A 19,615-nucleotide genomic window follows, 5' to 3' on the forward strand; every position below is an offset into this window, starting at 1 on the left:
TATAAAACAGCATGCGGTCACACAGGTGCAGTGAAAGGTATGCAAGTGACTAGTATTATAATACAATGAGCAGCAGTCACACTAGGCACTGAATGTGCTGGGCCTGGCACAGTATAGCAATTAGCAAGAACCAGCTGCGACAGACAGGGCAATAAATGCAGTGTCAGTAGGCCACAAAAAAAACCCATCACAAGAACATTAGCTCTCAAAAGAGCTGTTTTGGTGGTGCTTTTCAGCAACAAATATCAGCAAGGAGCAAGCTGACAAGAGCCTAACTAAGGTTTCCCCATCTCTGCAGCAACCTCTCTCCCTTCTCTCACTAAAACAGCACTTCAGCAGCACACAAAGTGTGAACATTGCCGACGCTGCTGCCTTATATAAGGGGGGCTCCAGGAGGGAGTGCAGCCTGATTGGCTGCCATGTGTCTGCTGACTGTGATGTAGAGGGTCAAAGTTTAGCCCAATGATGTAGTATAGGGGGCGGGTCAAACCGGCATGCGAACGTGAACCCGCGTAGTTCGCGCACGAACCGTTTGGGACTTCTCTACTATTCAGGAGCTGGCCATAGGGTAGACATCCCTGATCCACATTCCTGCAGAGGCCTGCCCACCCAACTCACCTCTGGTCAATGCTGACGCCTGTGTCCTCTGTGATTGGCATGGTGCACACTAGTTAGCATCTAGCTTCCTCTGCAATAAGACGAATGGTTGCTATGGGTTATTGCACTTTGCATATCCTTTTTCCTCTCTGCAGTTCTGCACTTCTAAATACATTGGATGCTGAAAGCACAGGGTTAAAAGTAATTATGCAACAGAATTCCAGCACAGTGAAATTAGCAGACACATGTAGAGAGACATCCGCATTAATCATGAGGTCTCTGACAAGCTGATGTTGAGTCACATCGGATTATTATATAGCTGACAGGGGTCTTAGTTGTGCAATGATACTTGGTAATATTCTGTACGGCTTACAAACCATCAGTAGATAGTGTACGGGCTATTTTCTACTGGGGTGGAAATTGGTAGTTTCCCGAATTGGACGCAGCACCTGCGCTGCTGGGAAGCCGTAGCCGAATCGGCATAGCTGTGCCATGCAGAGCTATAGGGATTCGGATACACGATACCAAAAACTCCTGCATGCCGTCCAGAATTGCACAGGCATGCGTTTGGAAGGCATACTATTGCCTCTAGAGGCAGCATTTCCCCATCCAACTAATGTGGGGAAACTGCATATTTGGAATTAGTGGAAACAGGCTCTAAAGGGATTTTATATGTATGGCGTTACAGAACAAATTTGAGAATTGTTTATGCAGTCCATGGACCATTAGTGCCAGTTACAAAATCACAACCTGTGACGCTTACATCTATGGATTATTCTAATTACAGAGAAGGAAACGTGTTGTGTTGTGCTCCAGAACTGACAGCAAAGGATCTAGTCTTATTTCCTTTAGGCGACAAGCATTGGGTGTGTGTACAGTACACACCGTCAAGTCTTGGAGGGCAGATTAGTGGATGCACAGGGAGAAGATACATTCCTATTTAGTAAACAAATAAGATAGTGGGGGACAGTTATACTAATCATAAGCAGAAGAACATTGTATTTCTGTTAGAGGACCACTATCACGAAAAAAAAAAAAAAATCCCCCCAAACTTCTCTTGCAAAATCCACGACTGTCTTGGTGGAGGATTTTGCTGCCCTGTTCGCTTCCGTAAGAGGCAGAGATTTCAGCTGCAGCTCTGCCTCCATGCGAGTCTATCAGCGCAAATCTCCACCTCTCCTCCGCCCCTCTCAGTAAAGGAAGACTGAGAGGGGCGGGTGGAGATACGCGCTGATAGACACGTGTAGAGGCATAACTGCAGCTGAAAGCTCTGCCTCTCACAGAAGCGCTTTCCCTGCAGTGTGCCCCGGGGAGTTTGGGGGTATTTAGTTAGATTTCAGCCGCAGGGATGCAGCATTTTAGTTAAGGCAATAATGTTGAACAGCTTTTTGCAATAAAAAGCTGTATTTTCTGAGACTTCAGAGTCTCTTTAAATGTACAGTTTGGTCTGAACAGGTCAATCTTACTCCATAAATACACGATCACTTCAGTGAGCTTTAAGGACAACTTAAGGTAGAAGAATACGGAGGCTGCTATATTTATTTCCTTTTAAATACCAGATACCTGGCTGCCCTGCTGATCTACAGTGGGTTGCAAAAGTATTCGGCCCCCTTGAAGTTTTCCACATTTTGTCACATTACTGCCACAAACATGCATCAATTTTATTGGAATTCCACGTGAAAGACCAATACAAAGTGGTGTACACGTGAGAAGTGGATCGAAAATCATACATGATTCCAAACATTTTTTACAAACAAATAACTGCAAAGTGGGGTGTGCGTAATTATTCGGCCCCCTGAGTCAATACTTTGTAGAACCACCTTTTGCTGCTATTACAGCTGCCAGTATTTAGGGTATGTCTCTACCAGCTTTGCACATCTAGAGACTGAAATCCTTGCCCATTCTTCTTTGCAAAACAGCTCCAGCTCAGTCAGATTAGATGGACAGCGTTTGTGAACAGCAGTTTTCAGATTTTGCCACAAATTCTCGATTGGATTTAGATCTGGACTTTGACTGGGCCATTCTAACACATGGATATGTTTTGTTTTTAACTATTTCATTGTTGCACTGGCTTTATGTTTAGGGTCATTGTCCTGCTGGAAGGTGAACCTCCGCCCCAGTCTCAAGTCTTTTGCAGTCTCCAAGAGGTTTTCTTCCAAGTTTGCCCTGTATTTGGCTCCATCCATCTTCCCATCAACTCTGACCAGCTTCCATGTCCCTGCTGAAGAGATGCACCCCCCGAGCATGATTCTGCCACCACATTTGACAGTGGGGATGGTGTGTTCAGAGTCATGTGCAGTGTTAGTTTTCTGCCACACATAGCTTTTGGTCAAAAAGTTCCATTTTGGTTTCATCTGACCAGAGCACCTTCTTCCACATGGTTGCTGTGTCCCCCACATGACTTGTGGAAAACTGCAAACAGGACTTCTTATGCTTTCTGTTAACAATGCCTTTCTTCTTGCCACTCTTCCATAAAGGCCAACTTTGTACAGTGCATGACTAATAGTTGTCCTATGGACAGAGTCTCCCACCTGAGCTGTAGTTCTCTGCAGCTTGTCCAGAGTCACCATGGGCCTCTTGACTGCATTTCTGATCAGTGCTCTCCGTGTTCGGCCTGTGAGTTTAGGTGGATGGCCTTGTCTTGGTAGGTGTACAGTTGTGCCATACTCCTTCCATTTCTGAATGAACGCTTGAACAGTGCTAAGTGGGATGTTCAAGGCTTTGGAAATTTTTGTAGTCTAAGCCTGCTTTAAATATCTCAATAACTTGATCCCGGACCTGTCTTGTGTGTTGTTTGGACTTCACGGTGTTGTTGCTCCCAATATTCTCTTAGACAACCTCTGAGGCCCTCACAGACCAGCTGTATTTGTACTGACATTAGATTACACACAGGTGCACTCTATTTAGTCATTAGCACTCATCAGGCAATGTCTATAGGCAACTGACTGCACTCAGATCAAAGGGGGCCGAATAATTATGCACACACCACTTTGCAGTTATTTATTTGTAAAAAAAATGTTTGGAATCATGTATGATTTTCATTCCACTTCTCCTGTGTACACCACTTTGTGTTGGTCTTTCATGTGGAATTCCAATAAAATTGATTCATGTTTGTGGCAGTAATATGACAAAACGTGGAAAACTTCAAGTGGCCGAATACTTTTGCAACCCACTGTATTTGGCTGCACTAGTGCCTAAATGACAACAGAAACAAGCATGCTGCTAATGTCAGAAACACCTGACCTGCATATGCTTATTCAGGGTATATGGTTAAAAGTACTGGAGGCATTGGATCAGCAGGACAGACAGTCACTCTGTATTGTTTAAAGGGAAATAAATACGTCAGCTTACATATTTCTCTCACTTCAGTTGTCTTTTAAAACAATTCTACAGTATGACATGTAATAATAACAAAAAAATGGTCTTCCAACTTCTTTTTGCCCTTTATGTTAATATATCTGCCTCTATCCCACAGTGATGTAATCTGTGTAATTAACACCATTCCCCTTATTTTACAGTACGTTAGGTATGAAAGTGACAGCTTCTGTCTGGGTCGGGACTGGGTCGGACTATAGCATAACTCACTGATTAGGAACTTTTCCCTGGAGTAAATGGCTTCTGAGAGCAGGAAAGAGATCAACATGGTCAATAGGTCATAGATTTTAGCTCTGGCATACTCCAATGCATGTGTAGTAAACCGTATTAACTTAAAAAGTAGATTTAAATTTAAAATAAAACCGTGGGATGTCTTAAAAAGTAATTTTAGGAGGAGGAGAATAGATACTATTGTTTATTTCATCAGTTTATTTTCACCTCGGATGTCCTTTAACCACTTTGTCCTTTGATACAGTATATCTACGTCAGCTGTGGCTCTCTCCAAGCCACAGCGACGTAGATATACTGACCTGCTTGCAGCCCTGTTGTGCAGGAACAGGTGCGCTTCAGAGCGCACCTCCCGGCACTAACAGCTGCATTACTAATTGGTGAAAGGGAAAATGTTCCCTTGTAGCCAATTAGTAACCCCTCCACGGATGAACGATCACCGCTGTAGCAAACAGCGGTGATCCTTCATCTCTCCCCTCGGTGGCCAGATCTGTTAAAAAAAAAAGGATTAGAAAGCAGCCTGACTCACCTTTTCCTGTTCCAGCGATCAGCCCGCAGCCCAAGCCTCCGATCGCCGCTCTGCACGCAGCCCTGTGATGCTGAATAGCCGAATCCCGGCTTGATGACGTCATCAAGCCGGGACCCGGTAACCGGCATCAAAGGGCTGCGTGCAGAGCGGCGATCGGAGGCTTGGGCTGCAGGCTGATCGCTGGAACAGGAAAAGGTGAGTCAGGCTGCTTTCTAATCCTTTTTTTTTTACAGATCTGGCCACCGAGGGGGCTGCCTGGGTGGGGGGTGGTACATCTGGCTGGCCCTTATGGGGGTTGTTGAACCCCTGGTGGGGGGTGGGGGATAAAATGTGCAGCTGGGGGGGGGGGGGGGGGGAGGGAGAGGACAAAGTAAGAGGGGATACAATTTTATTTAATCTGAATAATTTTATACTGGGGGCAGATCTGGCTATAATGGTGGGGGTGGGGGCCTAATTCAGGGTGCACCCGCTAATCCTGAGGGCGCATCTGGCTATAATGGGGGACCACTATTCCTGGGGAGACATTTAGTTATAATGAGGGGCAGTAATCCTGGGGATACATCTATCTATCTATACTGGGAGGTGCCAAACAGAGGACACATCGGGCTATACTGGGGGTGACTGATATTGGGGACACATCTGGCTATAGGAGGGGGGGTCTAATACTCAGGACACATTTTGCTATCTATACTGGGGGACAGAATACTGGTGACATGTTTTTATCTTCTGTGGCACTTTTTATTTTTAAACTGGAATTGATAAAAACTGAGCAAAAATGCATATTTTTCATTTTCCCCCTCTTTTTCCCATTAAAATGCATAGAAAACTTTTTTGGTCTAGGGACAAAATACCCGCCAATGAAAGTCTAGTTTGCCCTGAAAAAAACGATACCTAGATCATTTAGGTGTCGTGAGTAAGGATAAAGTTATGGCTGATTAAAAAGGGACATAGCTAAAACGTCAAAATTGGGGGAAAACAAGGTCTGGATGCGAAGTGGTTAACCACTTTAGCCTTCAGTCGCTTTTCACCTTATGCATCCGAGCAATTTTCACCTCCCATTCATTTGTCAATAACTTTATCACTACTTATCACAAATAATTGATCTGTATATTGTTTTTTTCCGCCACCAAATAGGCTTTCTTTGGGTGGTACATTTTGCTAAAAAATAATTTTTTACTAAATGCATTTTAACGGGAATATTAAGAAAACAATGGAAAAAAATATTTCTCAGTTTTTGGCCATTATAGCTTTAACCACTTCACCACTGAGGGGGTTTACTCCCTGACCACCAGAGCAATTTTCACCTTTCAGCGCTCCTTCCATTCATTCGTCTATAGCTTTATCATTACTTATCACAATTAAACGATCTATATCTTGTTTTTTCCACCACTAATTAGGCTTTCTTTAGGTGGGACATTATGCCAAGAATTATTTTATTCTGTGTTTTAATGGGAAAATAGGAAAAATGTGGGAAAAAAATTAATTATTTTTCAGTTTTCGGCAATTATAGTTTTTAAATATTGCATGCTACTGTAATTAAAACCCATGAAATGTATTTGCCCTTTTGTCCCGGTTATAAAACCGTTTAAATTATGTCCCTATCACAATGTTTGGCGCCAATATTTTATTTGGAAATAAAGGTGCATTTTTTTCAGTTTTGCGTCCATCCCTAATTACAAGCCCATAGTTTATAAAGTAACAGTGTTGTACCCTCCCGACAAATATTTAAAAAGTTCAGTCCCTAAGGTAACCATTTATGTATATTTTTTTATTGTACATTTTTTTATTTTTTTTTTAATTACAAAAAAAAAAAAAAAATTGGGAGTGTGGGAGGTAATAAGTTAATTTTTTGTGTAAAAGTAATTTGTATGTGAAAAATGTGTAGGGTGTAGTTTTACTATTTGGCCACAAGATGGCCACAGTAACTTTTTGTTTTAATGCAACCTCCAAGCGTCCTTCCGGAAGCTTGGAGGAAGTACTTGGAGGCTGGGTAAGTGTGTATCTTTTCACAATGATCGCGCTGCTCATCGGAGAGCAGCGGATCATTGCGGGGCATAGATCAACGAACGGGAATGGATTTTCCTGTTCATTGATCTCCGGGCGAGCGGGCGGCGGCGTGTTTACTAGCGGCGGGCGGCGTGTTTACTAGCGGCGGGCAGCGGGTTTACGAGCGGGAGCGCGGACAGCGGCAGGAACGCGGAAAGTACGGATTTCTCCGTCCCTGGGGGTTAAAGGATGGAAAAAGGGACGGAGAAATTCGTACGGGCGGGGGTAAAGTGGTTAAAATTATACACACTACCATAATTAACCCACATACTGTATTTTATTTGCCCATTTATCCCTGTTATTACACCATTTAAATTATGTCCCTATCACAGCGTATGGCGCCAATATTTTATTTGGAAATAAAGGTGCATTTTTTTAGTTTTGCAATCATCACTATTTACAAGCCTATAATTTTAAAAAATAATAGCAATATACCTTATTGACATACATATTAAATAGTTACCTAAGGGTCTGAACTTTTCTGTAATTTTTTTTTTAATTAAAAATGTTATTTGGTATTTTTTGCAGTGTGGGTGGTAAACAGTTCATTTTAAATGTATACGATTGTGTTTATTAGAAAAAGGTTTTTGTAGATGTAGTTTTACTTTTTGGCAACAAGATGGCCCAAAGTCATTTTTTTCTTTCCATCCTGTAAGCAAGTGCTCCCGCTTACAGGAAGTGTAGGGAGGACGTGATTTTTTTTTTGTACAAAAAGTTTGCAGCTTCTCATAGAAGCCATCGATCTTTCTGACGGGGACTTAGATCAATGAATGGGAACGCAGCAATGAATGGGAACTGCGTTCCCATTCATTGATCTCTGGGCTAACGGACGGCGGCACGGGAGCACACACGATCTGCTGCGGGAGCGCGCAGCAGCCTTTTGGACGTAGCAGCTACAGTATGTCCAAAAGGTTGAAATGGTTAAAGTGCCCATACACCTCTTGACCATCCGAAAGATCACTCTTGGATTGAATCTGATCAGAGAGGGATCTATTGCCTGGCCACTCACAGCAGACAAATTTCTAATATATTTAGTGTTGCCTCCTCCTGTGGCTGGCGTCTTTCTGAATTGCCACTGTGAGTGCCTGTGACACCACCACATGTAGGCGCTCATGGTGACCAGTCAAATGCCGGACACAGGAGGAGGCAAAGATTCGCATCAGCATGACAGGTGAACATGCAGCGCTCAGCACATGCCTGATAAGGAAGATCACTTGGGTGGTTTGTTGGACAATTGAACTGTTACCGCCGCACACCAGATCAAGCCCTTGCTCCCGAGGTTTTACAGCATGCCTAATCAAATCCTTTAGACCATTTTTGGCCAGAAATCGATTAAAACAGTCAATCGTGTGGCCATATTGCATTATGGATATCTAGCAGATACGATCATTAGGATCAGATTAGGTCAGATATTGATGTGGAAAATCGAGCAATCCTCATTCCTTACTTATTTCTATTCAACCAATCTGTCCAAGCTGCCAGATATATTTATTTGCCAGCTAATATATATATATTTGTATATAGAAGTATAATAAAACTAATGATTTAATCGTTCCAGTTTTGCCCTTGTTATCTGACTATTCTGATCTATGCTAAGAACTCTATGTTCTCAACATTGAGATACAGTACTGCATTGTCTTATACATATACATTGTTGATTTGGCTATTTAGTTTGCAACTAACTGTTTTCTTCCGTTTTAGGAAGCTAGTTCTGAGGACTCTTTACCTCAGTTTTCAAAACAAAATGTGGTGGCATTTTACCATCAATTACCAGCACGAAATCGATTTTATTTTACTTTTTTTTATATTGTATGGGCATGTATGGGCACACGTACCAATCTCAAACATTTATTGTGCTCACAGTGGATTTGCTTCCTAAAGCCTCCAGTGGATGAGACCTGTATGGCAACTGTGGCATAATATGGGATTGGTGGGTGATTTGTCACAGCCGGTAGCTAAATATTTTCAAAACTGACTCAAATTGCAGTCATGTGCAGACTTGGCAACGGTTCTCTGTTTGGAATACTGTATAGAAACTCCTGTCTTCCAATTTCTGTGAAATGATAGTTCACTACTACATCAGTCTATCCTGCAAGAGCAGCCCCAGACATGGAGACCCCCCCCCCCCCGAGCAATTCTTTCCCAATGCATGTCTGGATTCCAATAGTGAGGTCACAACCTGTGTAGACTACCTCACTCACCTCCACCATTTCTGGGCTGTTCCGTGACACCAGGCACATGGGTAAGATGAAGAGGTGGTGGCCACATCAGTTGGGAGGCAGACATGAGGAGGTACAGAAGTCACCTGGGAATCTCAGAATCTGGGGCTGCTCTTTGCGCAGACAGATGTGGCGGGAAGTTGCAAGTGAACTGGAGCAAGGCAGCGATCAGACGCTGCGACTTATTACTCCCCAATACATCTGAGGACAGGGTCCTCCTACAGAACCTCAAGGTGAAGGGTCCATTCAAGCTAATCCATCTCTGGTATCTATACTATTGCTAAGTGCGCAATTTCTCTCTGGAATGCTGGCTTTTCAATTAAAGCAAACTTGGTCAATATTTGGGTGCAGCAAAATTAATAAAGTGTTTACTAGCTGAGGGGGCTTATGTTCTATTCGTAACTCATTTCCAAAAAGATGCTAAGCAATTGTTTTATTTGAACTGGAGCACTATATTATTGTTTTGTTTTTTATACCTAAAGGATAACTTTTAAAGAGATGTTTGGGGTGCAGAGGGCTTAGTACATTGCGATAACTAGCTCATCCCTGGCTCCTTTGTTCTGTGATCCAAATCACATTCATTGCATATCCACATTAAGCATATACATACACACTTCAGATAAAAGTCTTTGGAGAAGGTAAGAAAAGGTAGTAGTTTGGGTCACCCTGAGCTGCTTGGTTACTCTGTTGTACTGGTCCAAGCCCTATTTCATACAGCTTTATCAATCCCTGCCATGTACTGATGAGGACCAAATGTCCGAAACAGGCTGTCTACAAGTGGGTTTGATATGGCTGTGTAAAACAAAGCTATAGGCTTGCTATACACCAGCGGTTCTGGATGCTTGCTTGGCTTAACAAGGGCGAAAAGGGATAATTTGCATATTTAGTAGGGCATTGTGGGTAGAGATGGGAAGTTCGGATCTTTTCAATGATCCGGATGATTCGAATCGGATCATTGAAGAGATCCGGATCTTTGATCCGAATCTCGGATCATTTTACTACTGAAGCATTCGGTAGTGAAATGACTAGCAGGACAGGAGAAGGGGAGGGGGGTGGACACACAGAGAAGGGGAGAAGATCGACAAGAGGGCAGGGAGTCGACAGAGAAGGGAGGAGGGACGAGCAGAGAGCAGAAATGTTTGCTTGCACACAATACCCACATGCTGCAGTCATATGCTTTACATATATGTCACCTATATGTTCATCTGTGTACTTTGAAAGCAAACGTTGCACAGTGAAAGAAAGCATTCCCCAAAGCATTCCCAGAAGTGAAGTGCAGCTGTTTAGAGCGAGTGCAGGAGGATCATATTGCACAACAATCACAGTGCCTGCAAAGTTACTGAGCTGTGCTGAGCTGAGCCAAAAGCTTCCAATGTGTTCACTGTGCACAACTACGGAACAGACAGCCTATAATGAGCAGCACATTATAGCCAGTATGTGTGCTCTACACATATCTGGCAGTGGCACCCATGTCCCCTCTCTCTCATCTACCTGTCCCTGCAAGGCTGGCTTCCCTCCAACAGAGCGATCCATCTCTGCTCTGCTTCCAGGACCCCGCTGCCCACTGAGAGGGGGGCGTGCCGCTCCTGGCCCCGCCCCTTTTTCGATCCGAATCACTCATTTTGATGATTCGGATGATTCGACTCACAAAATAGATTCGGATCAAAGATCCGAATCGTTCATGATCCGGACAACACTAATTGTGGGTAACCACAAATGTACACTTATAACTGAATTATTGCAAATTTCCTTCTGTTTTAAGAAGGCAAATTACACCAAGCTTTGCTTTTTTAGTAGGAGGGCTTTTTGGTTCATTTTATCCCCCTATACATTCCTAGTAGTTTGGGTCACCCTGAGCTGCTTGGTTACTCTCTGTTGAAAAGGTAGGATCAAAGACCAATTTTACCAATTCCATGTAGTATGAGAGCATACTCTACTCAATCTATTCTATTGAGCTGAACTCCCCATCAGATAAAAATCTTTGCAAGATGCTGCACACAAAGATGCCCGTACACATTCAAAAGATCAGTATCTGCAAAAGATCCGTTTCTGCAAAATGCATTCATAGTCTATGATATCTGCAGATCTCATACACACCTTGTTTAACAGACATTCATCTGCAGATCAGATCCACCAGGATGGATCTTCAGATTACTTCCGGGACAACAGCTATTTTTGCTTATGGGACAAAAAAAAACTTTTCAGGGACCCGCTGGGTGAATGAAGCAACATAGAACGCAAGTACCGTAATTGGAGCAAAGATCGGCTGATTCAGATAGTATGTATTTTTTCTTTACGTTTTAAAGATCCATCTCGGGTTGTCTTTAAGAAGTTTTTTTTAAAGGGGAACTGAAGAGAGAGGTATATGGAGGCTGCCATGTTTATTTCTTTTTAAGTAATACCAGTTCCCTGGCAGCCCTGCTGATCCTCTGCCTCTAATACTATTAGCCATAGCCCCTGAACAAGCATGCAGCAGATCAGGTGTTTCAGACTTTAAAGTCAGATCTGACAAGACTAGCTGCATGCTTGTTTCTGGTGTTATTCAGATACTACTGCAGAGAAATAGACCAGCAGGGCTGCCAGGCAACTGGTATTGATTAAAAAGAAATAAATATGGCAGCCTCCGTATAACTCTTACTTAAAGGGACTCCGAGCAGTGCAGAAACTATGGAAAGATGCATATCATTTTAAAGCTCTCTTTCTCCTCTTTCCAATGATATATAAAGCACCACCCTCCGCCTTTTAGTTTTCGCTATTTTCGCGATTGAAATTGCCGCGACCGCGGTTTCGATCGCGAAAATAGAGAAAACTAAAAGGCGGAGGGTGACGATTTAGGTGTCGTCAGAAAGAGGAGAAAGAGAGCTTTAAAATGATATCCATCAAGCCATAGTTATATTGTATTACACAGGACGACACTTTCCCCAGTGTCAGCAGCTCCATTCTGCTGAATGCAGCTGCTGACTTTGACAAAAAGTCGCCCTGTGTAATACAATGTAACTATGGAAAGATGGATATCATTTTAAAGCTCTCTTTCTGACGACACCTAAATCGTTGCCCTACGCCTTTTAGTTTTCTCTATTTTCGCGATCGAAATCGCGGCTGCGGCAATTTCAATCGCGAAAATAGCGAAAACTAAAAGGCGTAGGGTGGTGGCTTATATATCATTGGAAAGAGGAGAAAGAGAGCTTTAAAATGATATGCATCTTTCCATAGTTTCTGCACTGCTCGGAGTCCCTTTAATTTCCTCTTTAAGATCAACACATTTACAGTAGGGGAAATTATTTAACCCCCAGCTAAATTTGTAAGTTTGCCCCCTTACAAAGAAATGAACAGTTTGTAATTTTTTTGGACGTTGCATTGTAATGGAGAGACAGAATTTCAACCATGAGTCAAGAAAAAAAAAACACATTACATAAAAGTTATAAATTGATTTATAGAGCAAAGTGTGAAATACCGTATATACTCGCACATATAGGCTGAATTTTTCAGTACAAAAAAATGTGCTGAAAAGTCACCCCCTCGGCCTATATGCGAGTCACCAACTTACTAAGTTGGTGTCTGTGGTGAGGAGTTGACCAGGCTGACCTACGGAGGGGATCAGAGAGCGCAGCGGTAAAGGCTTGCAGGCTGTGCAATGTCTGGCACACAGCAGAGTCACCTGCACTGTGGGTGGCCGAAGGGGAGCGCAACATCTAATCTGCTGGTGAATGTCCGGATTACCTTATGACAGGTGGGATCTGATGCCCGGGGTGAATGCTGCATCAGTGGTCCGTGGGAGAGCAAAGCTGGATGTATGGACGGCTGGCCACAATCATAGTAGAAGCGATCCTCGTACGTATAATCTCGTTTGGCTGGGAAGAATCATAGAGGAGCACTTCTCCGTGCACTTACGGTAATCTCGAGATCATGTGCAGGAGGAGCGCTCTTCTAGGATTCTGGCCAGCCAAATGCGAGATTAGGCTTTCGGGGAGCGTTCATCCATCCAGCTCTGCTCTCCCCCAGGTTTCTGATCACTCCAGCAGCATTCTCCATTGGACCCCTCCTGCCATACGATAACCCGGGCATCTGCATGCAGATTAGCTGTTGCGCTACCTTTCGGCCACCCACAGTGCAGGTAAGCAGCATTTACCATAACAGAAACTCAGCAATATCACTACTCATAATCCTCTCATATTCATTTTAATTAGGATGTGTTCTGTCATATAATTGTACAGATTTTAATTTGCAATACCTCATTACCCCCTTGTAAATTTGTCGGAATTTGACTTGAGCTTAATTTGACTTCACCTTCCATTTAGCAGTATAACCGTATAAGATAAATAAGTCAGCCAAAGCACGTGAACTGTACACATGCACCTTCTGATAGAGGCTATGTGGATGGAATTCTGTGCGCAGGTTGCAGAAACAAGGTGCAGAGTATACAATTATCCCCCATATGAAATGGAACAACCAACCCCTGTTGTCAGGAGGCGCTGCATCTCCTACTCCCGGCTTATATGCGAGTCAATCATTTTGTTCTAATTTCTGGGGTAAAAGTTGGGGGGGGGGGGGGGGGTAGACTTATATGCGAGTCAGATTATATGCGAGTATATACGGTAAGTGTTTGATCCCCAAGCAAAACTTGGCTTAGTATGTGATGGAGAAACCTGTGTTGGCCAGAACAGCGGTAAAATGTTTCCTATAGTTGGTCACCAGGTTTGCGCTGGTGTCAAAGAAGGCCAGTCTTGAATTCCCAATAAAGAACAAAAAGACAAGCTCATCATTGTAAGGGGTTACAAATATTCACTTTATTATAAATAAGAAATACTGATTTATACATAAAAAATGTGTAGTGTTCTGTTGAACCCCTTTCTTCCCTGGACAAAAAAAATAAAAATAAAATAAATGACCACAGATGACCCCGCCTCCCCCTTCCCTTCCATCTCTGATCAGTCCCATTGTCCGTAAAGTCCAATATTAGACGGTTTCCCAATGAGTGAAGAGACACTCTCTGAGGCTGCCGGAGCTTCTGTGTGGTTTTCTGGATGCTTCTCTGGTAGGGAAGGGCCCTCAGCCATGGATCATACAAGCAGAGGTTTAAAAGGTGTCATGAGACAGAGAAGAAACACTGACACGAGTTAGGGGGCAATGAGGCTTTCTTGGTGGTGGGATGATTTTAGCTTTTGATGTAAACTCACACAAGTGTCATTTGCTCCTAAAGGGGTGTAGTTAAGTCATGTTTCCAGGGAGACGGTCAGGGAGAGGAAATGCAGAACCGGGAGGGTCGGCAACAGCTTAGAGAGACAAATGGATAGCTATGAATGCACTGCTCTTTCCTCTCTTTGACCTCACCTCCCATCGGGCCAGGAATATATTTACAGAGATAAGATAAAAACTGAAACAAAATAGACATTCAACTTAGTGTTATAATCTGGATACAAAAAAATAAAAACACTCACAGGAATCAAGCAAATTCAAAATCATTTATAGCACCAGTGTAATTAAAAAGGGGTATTTACCCTCCGCGCTCTCCCCAGCTAGGAGGTGGCGTGGAGTGTGTCCTTCAGAAGAGGGATTGCTGTATAGAATGACTGGATGTAACAGATGTGTGTAGAGTCAGAGCTGTAAGGACGACGTCACACTGATCTCCCAACACTGGAATAGCTTAGCCAGTCCCCTACACTAGATCGTGTGACGACTTTCATACGAATACTCCTAGGCTGAGTAAGTTAGCAAGTGCCTCTGGCTACAGTATAGCAGTGCTCTGTAGGACAGTGTGACAGTCCACAATGGAAATGAGACACAAACCCGAAAATTAGTCAGCTGTTTTTCCTTTCTGTAGAGAAGAATACTTTAGAGTACAGATACTGGGGGAAGGAGAACTTGGCCAGAAATACAAGGATGTCAATTACATCAAAGTATGGTGTCCCTTTTATAAAGCTGAACATATCCCTAAAGCAAAGTAGATAAACAAACTGATCAAACAGAGAGGTCTACTTAAAATGCATCTGTCATGAACTTGAGCAATTCAAACAGAGCGTAGGATAAAAAGAAATCACAATCTGAGGGTGCTCTTAGTAAAGGCGAATGTCAAAATCATCTTAAAGTGCAGAAACAAGTTGCTGAAGTAATAGAAAAATGTTGACATCTCATAAAAGTCATGTTTGACGTCTCCCCTTTTCAAAGCCTAGGTTACATCAAGGTAGGGATGGTCAATGAGATGCAAAGAATTTCGAGTTGATGCAGGACTTTGGACATTTTGTATGCAAATGTATACAGCTTGAAAATGGACCAATTTAATTTTACCTCAGTAGGATTTGATTGGCTCATGTTCAAGCTGCATACAGTTGCAAACAAAATTCGCATAATGCTGCATAAACTCGAAATTATTTGCAGGTCATTGTCCATCCCTACATCAGGGGTTTCCCTAGCTTTCATTTCCACTTTTATCCCAGCAATCTGTATTCTGGAACTCCTGATGACAGAGTTTTCACGACATAATCCACTTTGACGGCATGTTTCTCATTATTGGTGGATTTTTTACGATTCAAGTTTGTGACCGTTTTAAAATAAAGAAAGGTTTCAAAATTGCACTGTATGTTCTCGCGCCTTGCCCTTCTGCAATGTTTCCAGTCTACCGTTAGCAGTTAAACTATATGAAATCCTAGCTAGCACTGAATTAGAACTATGTGAAATTATGTTAACAAAAGGCATTTAAAAGCAGTTTCTGCCCCCTTTAGGTTAAGTGGTCTCTGGAAGGGGTTCAGATTGTCCCTTGCTGTCTCCATGGTGCCCTCGTCAAAGCTCTTTTTCTTTAAATTTTGCTTCTTGGGCAATCACCACTCAGGAACGAGACATTGAGGTAGAACACAAAAAGATGAACCGGTTTAAAGAATGGCACCTGTTTTAAGAGACCATCTAGCATAAAATTACAGAAATCTGCAGGAACCAATTTATAGTCGCCTCGAATCTTTCAAATATAAACCACCTATTAAGCCAAGACCATATATTGACTTTAGCAAGTAATGAAAAGTTGTCACTTCAACAACCTAAGTTAATCCAACAGTGAGTTACACTGAAAGATAACCATACAAAAAAGGAACTGGGTAAGGAACTCTGCCAGAATGGAAAATAACCTGGGCTTACAATCTCTACATACAAGCTGACTAATAACAGAAGTTGCAACTGAATAACTTGTGATGAGGTTGAGCATTGCACCGGATAAGATATTTATATAGCTGTATAAGACATCTGTTCCTTCCTTTGTTGAGAAAACCAAGTGACCATATTAATAATTTTAATAAAATAAGAATCTACTATACTACAGAGTGCAGAAATCTCAAATATATAGCTATGGACTGGATATAAACACCTCCTCTGAAACTGCCGACATATAAACTATGGTAAAGGTATATATACATTATGGCATCTCTACATAACAATATTCCAGTGGATCTTCTCAAATTGGGAGGGACAGAAGGTTGTGTTAGGCTGCTGACTATCTAATGACTTCACTTGGTTTTACAATGGGCACTGTGGCCTCTTGTTATCGTGTCACAAACCGTAAGCAGGTCACCCTAATACATTTTGGGAGTTGGGTTAGCACTTGGGCCACAGTTTTGAGGTGTCAGGACCGCCTTGTCATAATGGCTGCAGCAATGCTCCAGGTTAACAATGCATAACCAAGACAACAGAATTTTCTTTTCTCTAGCCTTCCAACGTCTGGGGCCCTTCTATACAGCAATTGTGAGAAGCCCATACTCTTATTATTGTCAGGGGTAATACTGGCTGTGTGGCTAAGTTTCAGGGCAGGAGGCCAGGCAGTGGGTTAGTCAAAGGGAATGGAAGGCAAGGAGAGAATGACAAGAAATGTGTTTTTATGCCACTGAGTTTCGGGGCAATACGCCCTAATTTTCTAGGAGGAGGAAAAGCATAGCTTTATTAACCACTTCTGCACCATGGAGATCTTGAACTTACTGCATTAAAGATGCAGCGATCACTGAAGCAGTTAACCCTTGCTAGAAAGTCTCCCTTGGCTAACACTGCAAAGCCACCATGTGGAGTGGCTCAGTGGTCTTACATGCTGTATTCAGAGGCCCGAAGAACTGCTGGAGGTCTCACAACGATGCTTCTCTCTGCAGAATGGAGAGCAGCAAGCTTAGGCCTCTGGCACATGCAGTACTGTGGGTAGACAGTTCAGGTGAAGTTGTATTTTTCAAATTACAGCCCCCCCTATAGTTCAGTATTTTGGAGGGCATGTTGTGAACAGTGTAGAGGGCAGACAGTCTGGGGTGGGTGAGTAATAAGGCACTTCACAGCCAAACATGGAGATGGTGAGGAAGGAAGTGTGGCTAAGCTCCTCCCTTTCTTCTCAGAGATTTTAGGGCTTCTCGATGATGGGGGTATTATAGCAGCCAGGAGGCAGTGTGTTTTTAATGTCCTCAAGGTTGTCGATGTCTTTGAGGATCTGCTCAATGTCTTGCTGGTATGAGAGTAGTGCTGCGTCCTGCAGCCGCGCCTGCTCCTCCAGGTCCGCCACCTTACGGTCTAAATCACTGTTACGCAGCTGGGATTTGGCGTTGTCCAATGTCTTTTCAAGCTCGTTGAGCTTCGTCACATCCACAGAATCCAGTTTACCTATTATTCAAAGTAAGAAGAAATACATATTTTCTGATGGCCTATATTGGAACACTACAGTTATAATTAACCTCCAGCCAAGGCTTTTGCATACTAGCTTTGGATAGCATGGGGTAAAACTAAAAAAGCTAGTCTTTGTGACTGTGTTTGAGAATTGCTTCACACACTCTAGTAGGTATAAGCTAAAAGTCTCCATGGCAACAGGGCATCACGTGACATGCCGCTAGGACATGCTAGCATGTTACACACTAGCCGCCAGCGAGTAATGCACTGGAACGCCCTGACGGCGTGTCACGTGATGCCCTGTTGCCATAAAAACACGACACTGGAATCGGCAATCAAGTGAGTTTTAACCCACTCTTATCGCCCGCCCATGGCTCTGCAGAGAGGGAGAGGTGGGGGAGGAGAGGAATCCAGCCACATCATTAGAATTCTGAGCAACCCCTGTGTGGCATTTGCATGGACTTCTACTCTATGGCTGCTATCACAGTAAGACGTTACAGGCGCACGTTAGTGCAGCCTGTAACGCTCCCCAACGCACAGCAATGGGCTGTTCACAGTGCCCACGTTGCGTTACATTGTAACGCTGCACGTCAATCTAAAGTGCAGCATGCTGCAGCGTTAGAGCGGCTTTGCCGCGTTAGCCTGCTTGCACAGTCGCAGTGATTAGCCACATGGCTAATTAATATTCACTGCACTGTGCGGACGTCACTGGCGGGACCACGTGATGCGGAGTGTTCCGCTCACGTGGTCTACACCAGCGCATGCGTACTATAGTAAGCATCACGGACGCATCAAAGAGCCACTTAACGCGGCTCTTTGCTAACGTCCTCTACCACCACCACCATGCGTTGCGTTAGGTGCACATTATGCGACCTTAACGTAGCACCTAACGCAACGTCTTAGTGTGAAAGAAGCCTAAAAGAACTTCTAATCTACTGAAAACTCTGCACAATTAATTAAAAACGCAAACAAAACGCAAACAATATTTACCAAGTTGGTTGATGAGATCATTGATAGTTGCAAGGACACCATTAACAGACTGTTTTGCTTTCCTGGCATTCTGCTCTGCTTCCTCCGCTGCGTCGGTGGCCTGGAATACAAAGCGAGGCAGTTATACACTGCGGACACTCAGTACAGAGCAGTTACCCCATCTGTCCGGCCTCAGGAAGCTTACCATATTAGCCATGTCCATGTCACCATCCGCTTCAGCCTGCTTCTTCTTCAGCTGATCCTCTGCATTTTGCAACTGGCGTAACATGTCCTGCAGCTCTCCATCCAAATCAGTCACATCCTTGTAGGTCTTGTCTGCATCTGCTTTGGCTGCAGCTGCATTCTGGGAAAAATATACAAGGAAAATTATCAATTTCAATTAGAATGGCAAAAAAGAAAAAAATTTCACTATGGACATAGCATTGGTATGGATAAGAACATTATTTGGGTTTTGAGTCTGGATAATCATTAAGAAAGGTTTTACTAAACTTCCTCTCCTATTCAGTGTAAAATATTATCGCTGTCTTTGGACCAAAGTGGGGGCCACTCATGAGCCACCACTTGTGAGGGACAATTCAAGTTTCGTGTACACACTAGCCTGCACTCCAAGAATCTAGTGTGTACAGGTATCCCCTGAAGTTGCTTAAAGGAAACCTAAGACCATGAAGATAGAAGAATTTATACTTACCTGGGGCTTCCTCCAGCGCCCCGTAACCTGCGACATCCCCCGCTCTAGTTCTAGCCCCTCCCCATCTCGTTGGTGGCTCCGTTAATCAGCGACTTCGACCTGAAGTCGCCAAACAACGGAGCCGCCAGCGGGAGAGGAGCCAGAACGACACCAGGGGACCTTGCGGGCTACGAGGGGCTGGAGGAAGCCCCAGGTAAGTCCAAATTGCAATTTTAGGCAGACCTCAGGGTCCCTTAAAAAATTTTTTGTTTAAATTATAATTGCATTTCCACGATATCCAATTATAAAAATAATAATAAAAAAAGCTTTACATTTATCCAGATC

General features: G+C 43.3%; 1 protein-coding gene across 2 annotated transcripts in view; it reads right to left on the minus strand.

Moving 5' to 3' along the window:
* Nucleotides 1-13,756: 13,756 nt before the first annotated feature.
* Nucleotides 13,757-19,615, minus strand: part of LAMC1 (laminin subunit gamma 1) — a 214,148-nt gene continuing 208,289 nt past the window's right edge. For both annotated transcript variants that reach the window (XM_068239676.1, XM_068239677.1), the window contains exons 26-28: nt 18,788-18,946; nt 18,604-18,703; nt 13,757-17,610 (exon numbers count right to left, since the gene is read on the minus strand). In XM_068239676.1, the coding sequence (XP_068095777.1) occupies nt 17,354-17,610; nt 18,604-18,703; nt 18,788-18,946 (516 nt within the window). In that variant the 3' untranslated portion in view covers nt 13,757-17,353. The remainder of the gene's footprint in view (nt 17,611-18,603; nt 18,704-18,787; nt 18,947-19,615) is intronic.

Source organism: Hyperolius riggenbachi, chromosome 6, assembly GCF_040937935.1.
Source record: "Hyperolius riggenbachi isolate aHypRig1 chromosome 6, aHypRig1.pri, whole genome shotgun sequence".
Taxonomy (NCBI): domain Eukaryota; kingdom Metazoa; phylum Chordata; class Amphibia; order Anura; family Hyperoliidae; genus Hyperolius; species Hyperolius riggenbachi.